This window comes from Xenia sp. Carnegie-2017, unplaced genomic scaffold (assembly GCF_021976095.1).
Source record: "Xenia sp. Carnegie-2017 unplaced genomic scaffold, XeniaSp_v1 HiC_scaffold_1, whole genome shotgun sequence".
In the NCBI taxonomy this organism is placed as follows: Eukaryota; Metazoa; Cnidaria; class Anthozoa; order Malacalcyonacea; family Xeniidae; genus Xenia; species Xenia sp. Carnegie-2017.
In genome coordinates this window covers 7,231,537-7,247,140 of record NW_025813402.1, presented here as the reverse complement: position 1 = coordinate 7,247,140, position 15,604 = coordinate 7,231,537, and the positions used below count along the sequence as shown (strand labels likewise).

General features: G+C 34.1%; 3 protein-coding genes across 6 annotated transcripts; 1 reads left to right on the top strand and 2 right to left on the bottom strand.

Annotated features, from left to right (window-relative positions):
• The first annotated feature begins 791 nt into the window (after positions 1–791).
• Positions 792–3,961, top strand: LOC124437158 (excitatory amino acid transporter-like). The gene is made up of 7 exons (XM_046987169.1): positions 792–1,267; positions 1,433–1,475; positions 1,605–1,948; positions 2,114–2,347; positions 2,600–2,797; positions 2,915–3,052; positions 3,254–3,961. The coding sequence occupies exons 1-7, from the start codon at positions 807–809 to the stop codon at positions 3,813–3,815; spliced, it is 1,980 nt and encodes a 659-aa protein (XP_046843125.1). The 5' UTR covers positions 792–806; the 3' UTR covers positions 3,816–3,961.
• A 2,460-nt stretch (positions 3,962–6,421) lies between these two features.
• LOC124437205 (excitatory amino acid transporter 2-like) lies at positions 6,422–10,646 on the bottom strand. 3 transcript variants are annotated; one of them, XM_046987222.1, is made up of 8 exons: positions 9,951–10,646; positions 9,434–9,476; positions 8,968–9,317; positions 8,811–8,887; positions 8,654–8,722; positions 7,620–7,816; positions 7,386–7,520; positions 6,422–6,757 (listed from the first exon to the last, which is right to left on the bottom strand). In XM_046987222.1, exons 1-6 carry the CDS (start codon positions 10,379–10,381, stop codon positions 7,791–7,793), a joined length of 996 nt encoding a protein of 331 aa, XP_046843178.1. In that variant the 5' UTR covers positions 10,382–10,646; the 3' UTR covers positions 6,422–6,757; positions 7,386–7,520; positions 7,620–7,790. The 3 variants fall into 3 exon arrangements, with proteins under 3 accessions (XP_046843178.1, XP_046843174.1, XP_046843177.1); XM_046987218.1 differs by having other exon boundaries at positions 8,654–8,887; positions 9,951–10,640; XM_046987221.1 differs by having other exon boundaries at positions 6,422–6,698; positions 8,654–8,887; positions 9,951–10,640.
• A 257-nt stretch (positions 10,647–10,903) lies between these two features.
• Positions 10,904–15,533, bottom strand: LOC124437169 (excitatory amino acid transporter-like). Of its 2 annotated transcripts, XM_046987180.1 has the most exons (7): positions 14,995–15,517; positions 13,698–13,740; positions 13,237–13,586; positions 12,888–13,121; positions 12,155–12,352; positions 11,957–12,091; positions 10,904–11,255 (listed from the first exon to the last, which is right to left on the bottom strand). In XM_046987180.1, the coding sequence occupies exons 1-7, from the start codon at positions 15,489–15,491 to the stop codon at positions 11,072–11,074; spliced, it is 1,641 nt and encodes a 546-aa protein (XP_046843136.1). In that variant the 5' UTR covers positions 15,492–15,517; the 3' UTR covers positions 10,904–11,071. The 2 variants fall into 2 exon arrangements, with proteins under 2 accessions (XP_046843136.1, XP_046843140.1); XM_046987184.1 differs by lacking the exon at positions 11,957–12,091 and having other exon boundaries at positions 11,170–11,255; positions 14,995–15,533.
• Between the last annotated feature and the right edge of the window lie 71 nt (positions 15,534–15,604).

Below are 15,604 nucleotides of genomic sequence, written 5' to 3'. Positions count from 1 at the left end.
TCCGGATACTTTTGAGTCTGCAACTTTCATTGAAAACATCTTCGTCCACACAATATGTGATCACATCGTATTCCTATCCACAGGTATTCTAATGCACGCCCGGATTTCTGTTACTTAAGTTATAGGCATAAAATATATTATTGTTTAATACAACCTTCTTTCTCTAATACCGGGAATTGCATTGTTTGGAGAATTTAGTATCATTGTCATGAAGACGTGACAATGAATTACGTGCTAATTCTTTAAATAAATAATATATATATAGAAAACATATAGTTAGTGTATATTGTTGTATATTAGAGGTAATAAATACAAGTATAGCTGTACATATAGAATGTCTTGAAGTTCCTGTATGTGCAAAGTTAGTCTCTAATTATTTCATTTCAAGCTTCAAAGCAACTGTGTTTATGTTAAACACAGTATGTATCCACAAAAGACTATAGAAGGATAACCGTTTGATAAACGTATGAAGAAATTAGAAATATACTGCATTCTATTCTGCTGCGCTAGATGAAAAACGGCAAAGCATCTTCAAATTTTAGATAGAATAGATTTTAAAAATATTTACTCATATTTACTCATTTTGTTGTATCTTTATGTTTAGAATTGGTAATTTACTACAATTATTTATGTCAATTAGATAAACCGCATTGTTCTTTTGCTCAGCTTGATTTTTAATTGATTGGAAGATCATGCAATAAAAGGAAGAGCGGCACGCCATATATTAGGAGTGTTCAAAACTCGTCGTGGAACGCACGTATAGTTCAAAAATCAAAAAGCATTATTACGAAGAAAATTTTTACAAAATGAAGCAAGCCTTTAAGATGATCAGGTCTTTTTCAAAATTTGTTCTTAAAAACATTCTCTTTCTCTTACTGCTACTTGGAGTTATATTAGGAATCATAATTGGAATATCTCTCAACCCCGTAGTAAAGCAATCAACGAAATTCACTCCAAAAGACTGTGCGATGTTTATCGGTTTTCCTGGGGAAATATTTCTTCGAATGTTGATGCTGGTTGTAGTACCATTCATAGCATCCAGTGTCATTACGTCTGTGACCACAATTGATAAACGGGCTGCAGCATCTATTGGAAAACGAGCAGCAATGTACTTCTGGCTAACCACAGCCATTGGTACAGGTATGGCGGTTACTATTGGAAGAATCATGATCAAATCTAAGGCTGGTGAATCAGAAGAAATAGATGAAGATATTTCCTCATCGACAGCTGGTTCAAGTCCCGTTTACGCTATTCTAGACATGCTAAGGTTAGAAAAGAAACTCACTAATTTTTGTACTTGTTTGCATATTCTCATAACCAGTAAACTTTTATATTAGGATGTTGGACATGTTTCAATTGTTTATGTTTCAATTATACAGCTCAAAAAGTTATCACGTTATAATCTTTAAAGTAAGTGTAATGTTCATTTTAGAAATATGGTCCCGGACAACATTTTACAAGCAAGTTTTGCATCCGTAAGTACTCTATGTATAATGAACATTAACCAGCACGAGCCACCAGCATATATCATATCATTCATTGATATTGACCTTCGACTCATTATAAAATTAAACAATTAATGCGTGTAAATTATGCACTTATAGACTGGAACAAAATTCGCTACAAAAGTCACGAGCCACAAGTTCTTAAATGTCTCCACAAACTGGATCAGGAAATCACCTGAAAATATGTCAAATTTTCTCAATGCTGAAACGATAAATCCATTGAGTGTATCGCCAGAGTCTATCGTGATTATCAAAGATGGAAATGTCATGACAGAATATGCCGGCCAAGTGAAATATCCTTCTCCTAATCTAATGGGCATCGTGTTTCTTTCCATTGCGTTCGGCATAGCTCTCAGTGGTCTTCAAATGAAAGGAAATCCTATAGCAGATTTCTTTCAATGTTTACTTAAAGTAACTACGAGACTGGTTGATGTTCTTGTATGGTAAGTGATAGAGAGGCCAATAATGGACATTGGATACATGCATGAATTAAGTACGGTAAACCGTCTGCATTCAAAATAAAGATTCTGAAAGACATATCTTTTGCCCTGACTATAATGTGCTCAATAGAAAGGCATATTTCATAATTGATTTCAAAACACTTTAAGGTTGTCACCTATTGGCGTTGGAAGCATTATCGCAAGCAATTTGGCTGGAATGGAAGATATAACAGGAACGACAGAGAGGCTTGGAATGTACCTGGGTGCTTTGCTTATCACTTTTGTGCTTCATGGATTTGTTGTCCTTCCGATTATTTATGCAATCATAAAAAGAAAAAATCCTTTCCAACTTTTTCGTGTAATATCCCAAGCATTACTTATGGGTTTAGGAACGGCTTCAAGGTCAGTAAAGACTCTTTAAATGAACGAAAGATTTTTGTGGGGAAAAGCGATTTCAACTTTCTTAACAAGTGTTGTTAGAAGACAGGATCATTATAATTTACCACTTACCATTTACCACTTAAATCATATAAATGTAAACTCAAACAATTCAGCGAATAAAGTGCATATAATCATGTTAAAAAGTATAAGTGCATCGATCGATCTATTCTTAATCAAGCAATTAACTTATTTTTGTTCTTTATGTATGTATAGCTCAGTAACAATTCCAGTCACTTTGGACAGCTTTCAGAAAAACAATTTGGTAGAGAAAAATTTCGCACGGTTTCTACTTCCCGTTGGTACAATAACTTACGTGCCAACCACTGCAATCTATATCGCTTTAGCAGCTATTTTCATCATCCAGACTACTCATAGCAACCTTATGACAATTACATCTTGTATCCTCATATGGTAAGTAAACAACTTGTGTCTTTTATAAACATTTCATAAATCACTGTAAATATACAACAATTATATGTGCTGTGTGTATACATAACTTTTTAAACGCTTGTATATTTTTATTGACAGTTTATCTTCGACGATTGCAACCCTAGCTGCTCCGCCTATACCTGCTTCGACACCTATTGCAGTTCAAAGTGTAGTCTTAACGATCATCGGAATTCCTTCAGCTGATATTGGAATTATTGTGGCAACAGACTGGTTGATGTAAGTGCAATTTACGAATTTTTATCCGTGTATTTAATTAGGCTGTAAAAATATGATCTATCTTACAGAAGTGCTATCCTCTAACTACTTCATTTAACAGAAATGCATTGTCAATTGTTTTTTCATTTCCTATATGTATATGGCACAATTTGTACAAAAAGTGATGTGTGATGCATTTTTTAATGTTTGTATTAATTACAGAGATCGCATTGCGACCCCGATAAATATTTGGTTGAATGTCATTGGTTGCATCGTTATCGAAAATTTCTCAAAAGACGAACTTCAAATAATCGCTTTCAATAAGACGTCAAGAAAGAACAGTAGAATTAGTGCTTGTAGCAGAAATAGCGTTTGTAGCAGAAATATCGTCAGTGGTAGAGTTAGCGCAAGTAGTGTTAATGAAGTCTGTGCGGGTTTTTCACAAGTCGAGCTTGCTAACCATTTGGAACAATTTGTAAACAAACAAGAAAGTTCCTCGTTTAAAAGAAGAAGAAAGACATCGCAAGGAAGTGTCAAGTTCAACTTAGAGCCAGTGGAGGAGGTCTCGGAGAACGAGGAAAAACACGGCACAGCAGTTGTTAATATAACCGAGGAAGGTGAACTCTGCAGTAAAAATTCAACAAACAAAACCGTTACCGAGGATTATGAAAATTCTGTTGCAATCACCATTGAAGATGAAGGAGACAGCGCATGCGTAAATACAGTCACATCAGGTGATGATATGGCAGGAAACTGTGAAGTTGAAACTGAGAAACCTGAGTGAAGCATTAATCGCAAACTTTGCCAGCTAAATGAGAAAAAGTGAACGACGATATGCCAAGAAAGATTATGTGCTTCAATAACAGATTGAATAATTTAACCGATTTCCATATATAGTGTAATTTTAACTATATGTTTTCAAAGCAAAAAGATGTGTTGAAGGAATTGCTCATTTCAAGCTTCGATACGGCAATGTTCCCTTTGATATCAAGCAGATTAATCATGCATTATATATATTAGCAGTGGCGTAGTCAGGGGTGGGCATCGAGAACAATTTCCCCAGTATTTTTTTGTGACATTTTATATTGATAGCCATATGGTTTACTTTTTACAGCACGTTTTAAGTGACTCCTCCCCGTTTATTTTAAATCCTGCCTACGCTCCTGATTAAAACTTTTCCTACAAAACGTTATTAATCTCGATAATGAAATATCTTTCGACAGCGAGTCCCGTATCTTGCATGTAAAAATGTGTTAAGATTTACAAACGAAGGCAATCGCTGTATAGTTTCATTAATTTCATAGTTTAGGAATGAAGATAGTGTTGATCAATAATTATTGTCCAATGTAACAATAAAAAAGATAAAGAACATTATTGGTCTTATCTCTTTGTATCTAATGATTTTTATCAATCCATCAAGTGATTTCCATTTTGTCAATAAGCCGGTTATATCAAAGTGTGTTAAAGATAAGAGTTGTCAAAATTACGCAATCGATTTTACATAATTCGCCGAGTGTTTTGTCCTGCATTCTTGCATCGAAATCAGTAATAAGATAAAACCCGCATTTTAATAAGTTTTCGTTTTTTATTCCTGTTCTTTCAACCGTTCTACAAATTCAAGAACAATTTGACAACTTTTTTTAATCAAAATCAATGCATTTATTAACACATAATAGGATGAATAAAAACGGAAATTGTATTTGGAAGTAACATATTTGATAACCTGAAAACAGAACCATAGTTTCATTTTATGAAAATGAAGATAGTGATGATAGGATGTTATAACGTTTTCAAAAATATTGAAATTCCACAATCAAAGGCATGCATTGAATGTGATTTGTTTATCTTTAGTATGCATGCACGTACGCCTTTCACATGTCCATCAAATGATTTCTAATTGAACCAGTTTATGCAAAGCCGTCATCAAAAGCCGCTAAAATTTGTGTTTCGTGTTAAAAAAACAAGCTCGTATTGGAATTTTCAATTTTTATTGCTCCCTCTGCTTAATTTACTTTGCTGTTATTCCCCCACAAAGCATTTACATCACTAACTTAGCTACCATGATAGCTAATTATGAAATTCATATAATACAATTTAGTATTATTGCATCTTGCAGAGTGGTATGTGTTATATTCTTATATATATCAACAACAGTTAGATATCTGATGGTCCATGTTGAGGTCATGATGGTGGTAACGAATAAATCACACTATTAAGCTAATACAGTTCAATTTTATTATAAGTTCACCATAGCGTTACATGTGCTCGACTCGACTGACTGACTCGACTGACTGACATATAATAGCATGCAGTAAAAGTTCCATAAAATGTTCACGTGTCTATAAAGAAGTTAACTTAAGGAAATGTTTAACCTAACAGTCCATTTCCACGTATGCATATAGTTTCCTAATACACGCACTTGAACATTTGATGCTTTTAATATTATGTTTCGGTGTATCAGAAATTATTTGATATTATATGTCCCCATTATTATACATTGTAGATCATTAGTATTTTAATATTGCATGAATTGCATTATAGAAAGTGATCAATACTTTCTCTGGGAATCTTCGATGTTCTACCAAGCGGCAGAGGTTCGTTTAGGGCAAATAGAAATGTTTTTTTTAAGTACTTTCAAAACTAAAAATATTTAAAACTGAGCTTTTGTAATTTACATTCGCTTACCCCAAATCTGCAACTGAGCTTGCTGCACTACAAACACAGAAATTATATCCAAATAAAGGAACAATATACCACCATCGGTGTTTGTCGAGATGTTAAACTTTCAAACCCCTGTTTTAAAACAAACTAATCAGGCTGTGGGTTTTTTCTAAGCTTTACGTGAGGCATTTTACCAGTCACAAAAAAATTTACATGCCAGCACCGACTCCAATTATTCATCTGCTCGTATATGCATAAAGAGAAAGGTTATACAGCTGACGTTACAGATGCATAATGTAAGCATTTGTTTTCGAATACAAAATTTGGTAATTAATGGTATTGCTAAATTCATGTGTAAACTGTTTTGAACAAGTCATGTTCATTAGAGAACAATAATATAGAGAGCCCAAGTTAATATTGTTCAAAAGAAAAGAAGATTTCTGGTTAAATCACGCATTCTTTTCGACAACTCATACTGACAAGAAATTTAATACATGCATAATGACAGTATAAATGAAAATGCAGCAAAATGAAGTAGACAATAACAAAAGGTTGTGATCGAGAAAATTGCCTACTGGAATTAATTGAAAGATATTTTGCTACGATTTTTTGTCAACTCGCATTCTTAAACACTGCACTTCACTAGATGTGAGCCCAGTGGTATATGCCGTTACCTTCAGTCAGACGGCAAGGTTGTTGCGGATAAGTATAGCTCTAAAGACACTCACATAAACACAATATTTCCTTTAATAATTTGCATACCATAAAAAACATGCTAAATTTTATCGAAAAAATTATGGTATACATAACGAGGATATATATTTCATAACCTGCATGACAATGTTGCATTTACAAAAAAGTTTCAAACCCGTGATATACGGTCAGTACATGCATGAATGTGCATCTTTAGCATCATCTTGTGGTGACACCCGGTTTGTTTCATCAATGCAAGGAGGATCAATTTCACCGCGATCCATAGCTTTGAGATCTTCACTTGATAAATATTCTACAACAGACGTTCCCACGCAATCACTCAAAACATTCACTGCAGTACGAAAACGGTCTCTATATAAATTGACGTCAAATGATCAAATGATACTTTGAAATTCTGTTGTGGACTGTTTTACTTTGCGATGTTAGATATGTTAATAATAACATAACTGGCCTGCAGTAGTAAATGGAACATGCGTGGTAGCATTTAATTATTAAAATTGTCAGTTCACTGTAAAAACTGATTGGTTAAAATAACCATAAAAATTGGTTACCTCCGATGCATTTAACCACTTTAACCAATTTTATGGTTGCTTTAACCAATCATATGGTTATTTTAACCAATCAGTTTTACAGTGTTATATATATATATGTGTGTGTGTGTATGAAAATAAAAGTTTCTCCGGATTGTATAAAATGATTCTGTTAAGCTTTCAACTCGGTGCTTCGAGCCTTCACCAGAATGAGGAACTTATCTATTTACAGTTGCTTTTAGCTTGTAAACGCTTAGAGCGTCTAATTGGATTAGCGGGTGGATTATTGGTTATATATGTTAGTCCCTAAAGAGTGAGCAATCACGAAACAGGCTTGTCGGGATGAATCTGTAGTTTTCGTGCTTTTTTTCAACATCACTACATATATATATATATGCGACAAGTATTATGAAAAGTGGAAAAATGACATGAATAGTTGCACAACATACAGAAACCAATCAATGGCCACGATCAAAGCAATATCATCACTAGGGAGACCAAAAGTTTGCAGTATGACGATCATTGTAACCAAACGTGCATATGGTATTCCAGCTGTGCCAAGCGATCCAAGTGTTGCAGTTATACTGAAATTGAATACAAAAAGCCATTGAGAAACTGAAAGGGGGCCTCGTTTCTGCAATCTTTATAGCTCAAAGTAAAATTGTCAAATATTGCACAAATACCACACAAGAAAGGTCTTCCCAAGTCAACAGAACGACCAAAATGGCGTTGAGCAAGAAATATAGGCGTAACAGCGTCATACAGAGCGCATCCATCCATGTTGACAGTTGTCCCAACTGGGATAACAAATCGTACAATCCGCGAATCAATTTTAATGTTTTCTTCGAGGTATTTTATCGTGACTGGCATTGTTGCAGCGCTTTAATTTAAAAGAGAACCTTGAAATTCATAGTTAAACGGTGACATTGACATCAACATAATTTAACAAAACTTTAATTTTTGTTGTACTATATAACCAGCCATACTTTTATTCAGTAAATCATGTTAATGTAAAAATCATATGAAATATCTATAAACAAGTGCAATTTTATACCAACAAGAATAATTTTTAACTTACAGTATCTCTGCAAGACAACAACTTACATGCACGAGGTGGAAAAATATTAACCGCAATGGAAATTAACATTAAGGGTTGCTACTTGTCGAATTTAGAAAATATGCAGAAATGAGGTAAAAAATCTTCACTGATCTTAAGTAATTAAGAAAAACAAGTGTTAAGAAACAGCAGGAATATAATGATGCAGTCATGAATCTGCAAGGAATACAGCAACGCATTATGGCTTAGCAAACTTCTTTGGTTATTCATTCTATAAATTTTTCAGCATTTAAAATAGCTCATCGTCACTTATTGGTTTTCAGTTTCTTGTCAAATGATTTCGGTCTACCTACAAGTTTTCGATTAAGTTTAAATCGGTAAACTAGGATTGGTCACTGCATCACACAAACCTTTTCATTTTCAAGATATTTTAAACAGATTCAAGCATTATGTTTGGGGTCATTTTCATGTTGGAGTACGCACAAACAGTCAAATACATTTCATAAGCTTTCATTTCCAAAATGCGTAAATTAACCTAAAATATAGTTTCTTCACCATCAAGTGATTTGTTGATGTCTTTAGGTAACCGTGTATAATTCTTGGTGACACCTTTTTGTTCACCCTATGTATCTGCTTTCATGCAGTTATAGAAATACTCACCTTGAAGATGTTCCAAACGCCGTAAGCAAGGCACTTGACATTCCAAAAAACATAGGAATTGGATTTTTTCTTAAAATGACAATGTATATTATGGGTAATGTAATAAAAGCATGAATGAATAGTCCAACCATAACAGTCAATATGTACATTCCAAGACCTTCAAGATTATCTTTTATGTTCTCCATTCCTGCCAGTTTTCCTGCTATGAGACTGCAAACTCCAATAGGAGAAAACCTTAAAGCAACTTAAGTTTATTTTCACACGAAGTTTAGAAGACAGATCAACACAATACACTAGGATACTATTTTTCTTACCATATAACAATGTTCACCATTTTCATTGTCACTTCTAGCAAAATAGTGAACCATTGCGTCATTAGTCTTCCTTGCTCGCCCATCTTACTAAGGACGACGCCAAATGCCACAGAAAATACCAAAATTCCAATTAAATTAAATCGACTGTTCTTTTTAAGACCATCATATTCGTAATATGAACCCGACTCTTCGATGACTTGAAAAACATTTTGCTTGTCCAAGACGCTCCACGGGTTGATGAATCGATCTTTTAATAATTTGCTTAGATTTCTTGCAGAGTTTTTGAAATCATTTGATGATATATTCGTGAATTTGAACCCTCGAGATTTCTGTTTGAACTTTGTGGATGTCTGGTTAATTTTAAGAGACATATAAGCTCAAGATCATTATGCATAGGAATGCAAATAGTGAAGCAAATATTCATCAACACAGAACATATTTCAAAATTAGGGTCAGCAGTACTTACTGATTGAAATGTTGCAGCAACAATATTATCCGGAAAACCGTTTCTATTCAAAGCAATACAGCGGAGTTAGTTCGTTTTTATATAATTTAGGCATGTCTACCTAACTAACTCGTAGGCAGTTTGTTCAATTTTTCCAGCTGAAACATGTTATTACTGACTTCAAAATGCAATGAATGCAACAAGATTTTGCGCTTATAGCTTTTACCTGAAATAGTTCAATTACTTCAACAGTTGCAATATTACGTCAATAGGTGAAATTGTAAAACAAGTTGAGCGCATGATGGATGAATGATAGTCAAGGCCTTGCATTAATGAAATGTTTTCCACCTTTGATCTTTGACGTGTCATAATATTTGCATCAAACCGAGTGTTTCGTCGGTCACCATAAAAAAAGTTTATATTGTACTATGGCCATCCAGTAGCACAGGCGCTAGCCTATTGCAGAGCTGTTGCTAAAACTTTTACGATACAAAAACGACGGGCTCTAAGTAAAACAGGAAGGAATTTTTTCTTATACCTTATTAAATCAAGCATAGAATGAACAGCTTCAGCATGCACTTGCTCTTTAGATTTTCCGTCAAAATCTGATACGCCAGGTTTGATGGATGAAACCAAAATGATACCTACGATCACAGCGAGGAGTGTTGTAGAAATGTAGTAAATAAAAGCCCGTATTCCTAATTTTCCGATTAACTTGCTGTCTAAGACGGCCACAGCGACTATGACACTGGACGTTATCAGAGGTAAAATTATCATCGATAACATGCGAAGAAATATTTCGCCGGGAAACGATATATACATTGTTAATTCCTTCGGTGTAGGATCGTCCGAGTGCTGCACGGCGTCGTTTACCAATATTCCCACAAGAAAACCAACCGCTACACCAACAAGAATCATCAACAGGCGTAAATTTGCCATAAGGCGTTCCATAATGGTTTTCAGAGACATTTTCTTCAAAGATAGTGGAAAATGATAAATTGTGTAAAGAATGTAGCATGAATATATCAAAATACTTGTTTGCTGCAATTAACGAGCTAATGTTTTGACCGGGAAAATTGTTGTCTGAGCAAGGTGTTGATTTCACAATAGATAAAACATACTGCGCAACCAAAGACGTCTACTGAGTCATACTCTCATATATGGCGAAAAAGAGCACTTTGACATCATTTCCGGATTAACGAGCTCGGCCATACTACGCCATTTCCAAGCTAAGAAAAAATTCTCGTATTGGAATCAGTGACTGGAATGCAGAAATGATTGGATGATTTTCAATGTTTGTTTCAACGTAAAAATGATCACCTTCAGCTACTAAGAGTGAATCAAATCATTCTGAGGTTGCACACGTCCGCAACATGCATGCAGAAATGTCAAATCAAAAGACTTACCAATGACAAATCATAAGACACAAACGAATTTCTTTCGAAATAAGGAAATATAAAACTGCATCAAAAAAAGTATTATGACTTTGAGTATCCGTTCAACAGCTTTTCTTTAATTGAAAAACAAAAAGAAAGCTTTCACTCCGTTTCATAACGAAGCTCTCTCGACAAACCACAACTTGCAACACAAGACAAACACGATTCAAGAAACACATTCAAAGCCTCAGGGCCATCATCTTAATTATAACTCAAATAACTGTCACATGTATGTAATTTCATCCGTTGTATTATCGAGGAGTGTTAATTCATCCTTCGCACGAGTTTGACGATTAGAAAGCTCTTTATTGTAATCCGCAGCAAGTAGATCTTTCTTTGAAATATGCTCAATTATTGCAGCTCCCAAGGAATCGCCCCAAACATTCACTGTCGTACGAACACGATCTCTGTTAATCACAATTGTAAAGAGAAATTAGGAAATATGCTTCCTTAAAAAAATGATGATGAAAATTTATACTGGGCATGGATCGAAAAGTTGAGTATTGAAACATGCATCCCTTCAGTTTGAGTAAGTAGTGGAGAGTAATAGCCTAGCTTTCAAAGTTTCTCACTTTTTATTCAATAAAAAATAAGCTTTCGTATGTCAAAATGAATTGAAATTGTTTCAACCCATATTAGGAGTTTATATAGCTAAATAAGACTAAATAATACAAATCGTGAAAAAGCATGATTATACATTCAATGTTGTTGATATATATTTTGTTACGTTGCTAACTATTATGCCCAAGTTATTTTTTAGAATCGAGAATAGAACTGATATAATTCTGAAATTTGTCAAACATCATATTGTTAACATCATGTTAGCCATATTAAGCATTTATTGAGTCGATTTGATTGGTCGATTGTCTTCAGCAACACTATACAAAACACAGCAGTGGGCAAAATAGCAGTATTAGGCAATAATTCAAGAAATTGAAAAAATATGACTGCGCAAAAAGTTAGAAACGAGAGGATTTGTAAATTTGATATGTTTAAAAAGACCAATTAAGAAATAAAATCAACCAGTATTCCTCCTTTTATTTTTGCACACCCAAATTTAAAAACTGAAGTAAATTTCCCAGTATAAAATATTATTTTTAAAACATACAGGAACCAATCAACTGCCACGATCAAAGCAATCTCATCGGGTGGAAGACCAATCGCTTGCAATACAAATATCATTGTGACCAGACCTGCAGATGGTATGGCAGCCGCGCCTATTGATGCAGCTGTTGCAGTTATACTAAAGACAGAATATACATGAAAGCACAGCAAAGCTTCAAAGCAATAATTTGTGTAAAATTACCACACAAGAAATGTTTTTCCCAAGTCAACAGATCCACCATAATAGCGTTGAGCAAGAAAAATCGGAGCAACAGCCTCGTACAAGGCGGTTCCATCCATGTTAACAGTCGTTCCGATAGGAATAACAAATCGTACAATCCGAGGGTCAACGTTGTTGTTTTTTTCGAGACATTTAATTGTCACAGGCATTGTTGCAGCGCTAGCAATAATAAGTATATATATAGTTGGCAATGAGGAAGACATTAATCTTTCTCTTAAAACAAGTAGTTGACATAAACATAAGAAAAAATATGGTTAGGGGAAAGAAAATTATCTATTTTAAAATGATAAGAAATAGTATAATTAGAGGATAAAGACAGTAATTTCTCTCAAAATAAGTAGTTGACATACACAAACATCACAATAAGTATAAATAGCATAGGGAGAAGCGATTATTTCAAGCTTTTAAAATGAGCAGTTGATATAAACACAACAGTATGTACAGTTAAGGGAAAGATGATTATTGCACTTAAAATGGGCATTTAAAATAAAAAAGAATAAGTAGCTATAGTTATAATTGGGTAAAGACGATATATTTTCCTAAAAATGAGCATTTCATTTTTTACGTTTAAATTTTTTTTACAAAATTAAAATGTTGCTATGAAAACTTATCAGCGTTTAAACACCGGAAGCAAAAAATTTACTTTATCAGATGATGTCATCCATTAGTGTTACATATAGAGAAAGTTACTAACCTTGAAGATGTTCCAAACGCTGTAAGGAAGGCATTTGACATTCCGAAAAATACAGGAATTGGATTTTTTCTCACAACAACGATGTATATTATGGGTAATGTGATAAAAGCATGTATGAAAAGTCCAACGATAACCGTCATCATGTACATTCCAAGACCTTCAAGATTATCTTTTATGTTCTCCATTCCTGCCAGTTTTCCTGCTATGAGACTGCAGATACCAATTGGAGAAAACCTGAAATCATAATGAAGGAATACTTTCCTAAACATGTAACACTCAATAAAAGAGTATATGTTGTTCCATCTATGAATAAAAGTGATCAGGCTATAATTATACGACGATGTCATACCACATAATGATCTCCACTAACTTCATTGTCACTTCTAGCAAAACAGTGAACCATTCGGTCATCAGTTTCCCTTGCTCGCCCATCTTACTAAGGACGACACCGAACATAATAGAAAATACTAAAACTCCAAGTATATTCAATCGATCTTTCTTTTCGAGACCATCATATTCGTAATATGAACCTGATTTTTTAATGACTTGAAATTCGCTTTTTTCGTTTGAAACACTCCATGGGTTTACAAATTCATCTTTCAACAGTTCAGTAAGATTTTTCAACGAGTTTTTATAGTTGTCTGATGTTTTATTCACAAATTCAAATCCTTTATGTTTCTTTATAAATTTTGTAGATGTCTGGTAAAGAAATAATTGCATAAATCCATATACAATCATGATATATTTTATTTATAAAGCATAACTATAGGTATATTTCAATTATTTATATAGGTTTATTGGTGTACTCACAGATTGAAATGCAGCACCAACAATATTGTCCGGAAAGCAGTTTCTATGTAGAGTAACAGAAAATTGTCAACACTGTAATTTTACAGTTTAATGCGATATGTTTGTAGATATAGATCGCCCACTCAGGGTATTAGAGTTTGAGAAGGAATGTTCGTGTTGGTGTTGTCTGACGTTTCATTTTTCAACAGTCTTATAGGAGCAGTCATTTTCAAAGTCAAAGATGACTACCTCTAAAGTTGTTGCAACATCAGTCATTACCATTACGAACATTTCTTCTCAGAAACCAACAGTCTCTACAAACAGGACAATCTTCACTTACAAACATGTATTTTTATTCTTGGGTTAAAACAATTTACTTTATTAATGCGTTAAGCGATAAAATTATAAATTGAAAACAGGTATTGTTTCACTTTTTGAGGTGTGCATGTATATCAATGTTTTTGAGCAAGAGTCAACCTGGTAAAGACCATGCTAGCTATTTATGCATGATAATTATTGGTTTTTGTGTTATCAACATAGACCATTACAAGCTTTCTTTACAGTGACTCTGACTACCCATATGGCAGCAGATCTTTTTGTGCTTGTGTTGAGCGCTTGTGGCGCCTGCGTCATGGACATAATTACAATTTGAAAAAAATTACCATATCCCAAAAATAGTTGATAGACTGACATGCGTAAAGAAAGCTTAATATACAGCCCAAAATCACAGTATAAGCTATCTTGTGCCATTTTGATGACGAAGTGTCGACTTACTATAAGCTCCAATAAGTATAGCAGTCAAGTGCAAAACCGCAGCCACAACCCATTGAGAGAAAGTTGGGTTATTGGTTATTCATTCGTGTATTTATCACTAGACAAACTATGTATATATAGTTTTATAGCTGACAGTGAGCACATATAATATAAAGAAAGCATTACAATTTTTCATTCGTATTAATATGCTGCATATTATTGTGATGAAGATGTAAAAGTAAGATGAGTTTCAACGAACATTATGTGTGACTGCATGCATATATAATTAATAGTGGGAATCAGTAACAGTTTGTACTGAAACGTTTTTTGATAAATACCGCCATATGGCCCATATAAACCCATAACCTTGAAAAATTATTCCTTAGGCACATTTTCATTTAGTTTGATCATATTTGGTTTGATCATAAAAGCTGCATACAACAAATTTTCGCACTTAAATAATAATTTGTAAACTTAAACAATACGCGCACAATCATTAGCTAATACACAACAATCTGAACAAGAGACTTAATAGAAAGACTTTGGAAGAATTTTCATGTTATACCTTACTAAATCAAGGATGGAATGAACAGCTTCAGCGTGCGCTTGTTCTTTAGGTTTCCTAGTAGATGCCTTTTCGCCAGGTTTGATGGATGAAACCAAAATAATACCAACGACAACAGCGAGCAGTGTCGTGGACAAGTAATAAATAAGAGCACGCTTTCCCAGTTTTCCAGTTGACTTGCTGTCTAAGACGGCAACTGCGACTATTATACTGGACGTTATCAGTGGTAAAATTATCATCATCAACATTCGAAGAAATATTTCACCAGCAAACGCTATGTACATTGTTAATTCCTTTGGTGAAGGGTCTTTTGAGTGTTGCACGGCGTCGTTCACGGTTAAGCCTATGATAAAGCCAGCTGCTACACCGATAACGATAAAAAGTAGTAAATTTTGACGAAACCATGAGCAAGCAACTTTAGCGCCATATTTTCTTGATAGAGAAACGCTTACGGATCGAGAGTTGTTTTGTGGCTGCCTCGTTGAGAACCTAGCCATGCATAGCCAATATAATAATAGAAAACAATAGATGTTTTAATCAATGAATTTTCATTGACACGTGCAATCTCGAGAGGTTGCTTATATTTTGCTCATCATTATTAGCTATTTCT

Bases quoted from the DNA above. Each gene is read 5' to 3' on its own strand.
- LOC124437158 (XM_046987169.1), top strand. From the start codon at position 807: ATGAAGCAAGCCTTTAAGATGATCAGGTCTTTTTCAAAATTTGTTCTT. The intron at 2,348-2,599 runs GTCAGTAAAGAC...ATGTATGTATAG, and splicing joins GGTTTAGGAACGGCTTCAAG to CTCAGTAACAATTCCAGTCA. The intron at 3,053-3,253 runs GTAAGTGCAATT...TATTAATTACAG, and splicing joins GTGGCAACAGACTGGTTGAT to AGATCGCATTGCGACCCCGA.
- LOC124437205 (XM_046987218.1), bottom strand. From the start codon at position 10,381: ATGTCTCTGAAAACCATTATGGAACGCCTTATGGCAAATTTACGCCTG. The intron at 9,477-9,950 runs GTATAAGAAAAA...TGCTTTGAATAG, and splicing joins TCTATGCTTGATTTAATAAG to AAACGGTTTTCCGGATAATA. The intron at 7,817-8,653 runs GTGAGTATTTCT...TTTAAATTAAAG, and splicing joins GCGTTTGGAACATCTTCAAG to CGCTGCAACAATGCCAGTCA.
- LOC124437169 (XM_046987180.1), bottom strand. From the start codon at position 15,491: ATGGCTAGGTTCTCAACGAGGCAGCCACAAAACAACTCTCGATCCGTA. The intron at 13,122-13,236 runs GTATGACATCGT...TTATGATTTCAG, and splicing joins TTAGTGGAGATCATTATGTG to GTTTTCTCCAATTGGTATCT. The intron at 12,353-12,887 runs GTTAGTAACTTT...TATTATTGCTAG, and splicing joins GCGTTTGGAACATCTTCAAG to CGCTGCAACAATGCCTGTGA.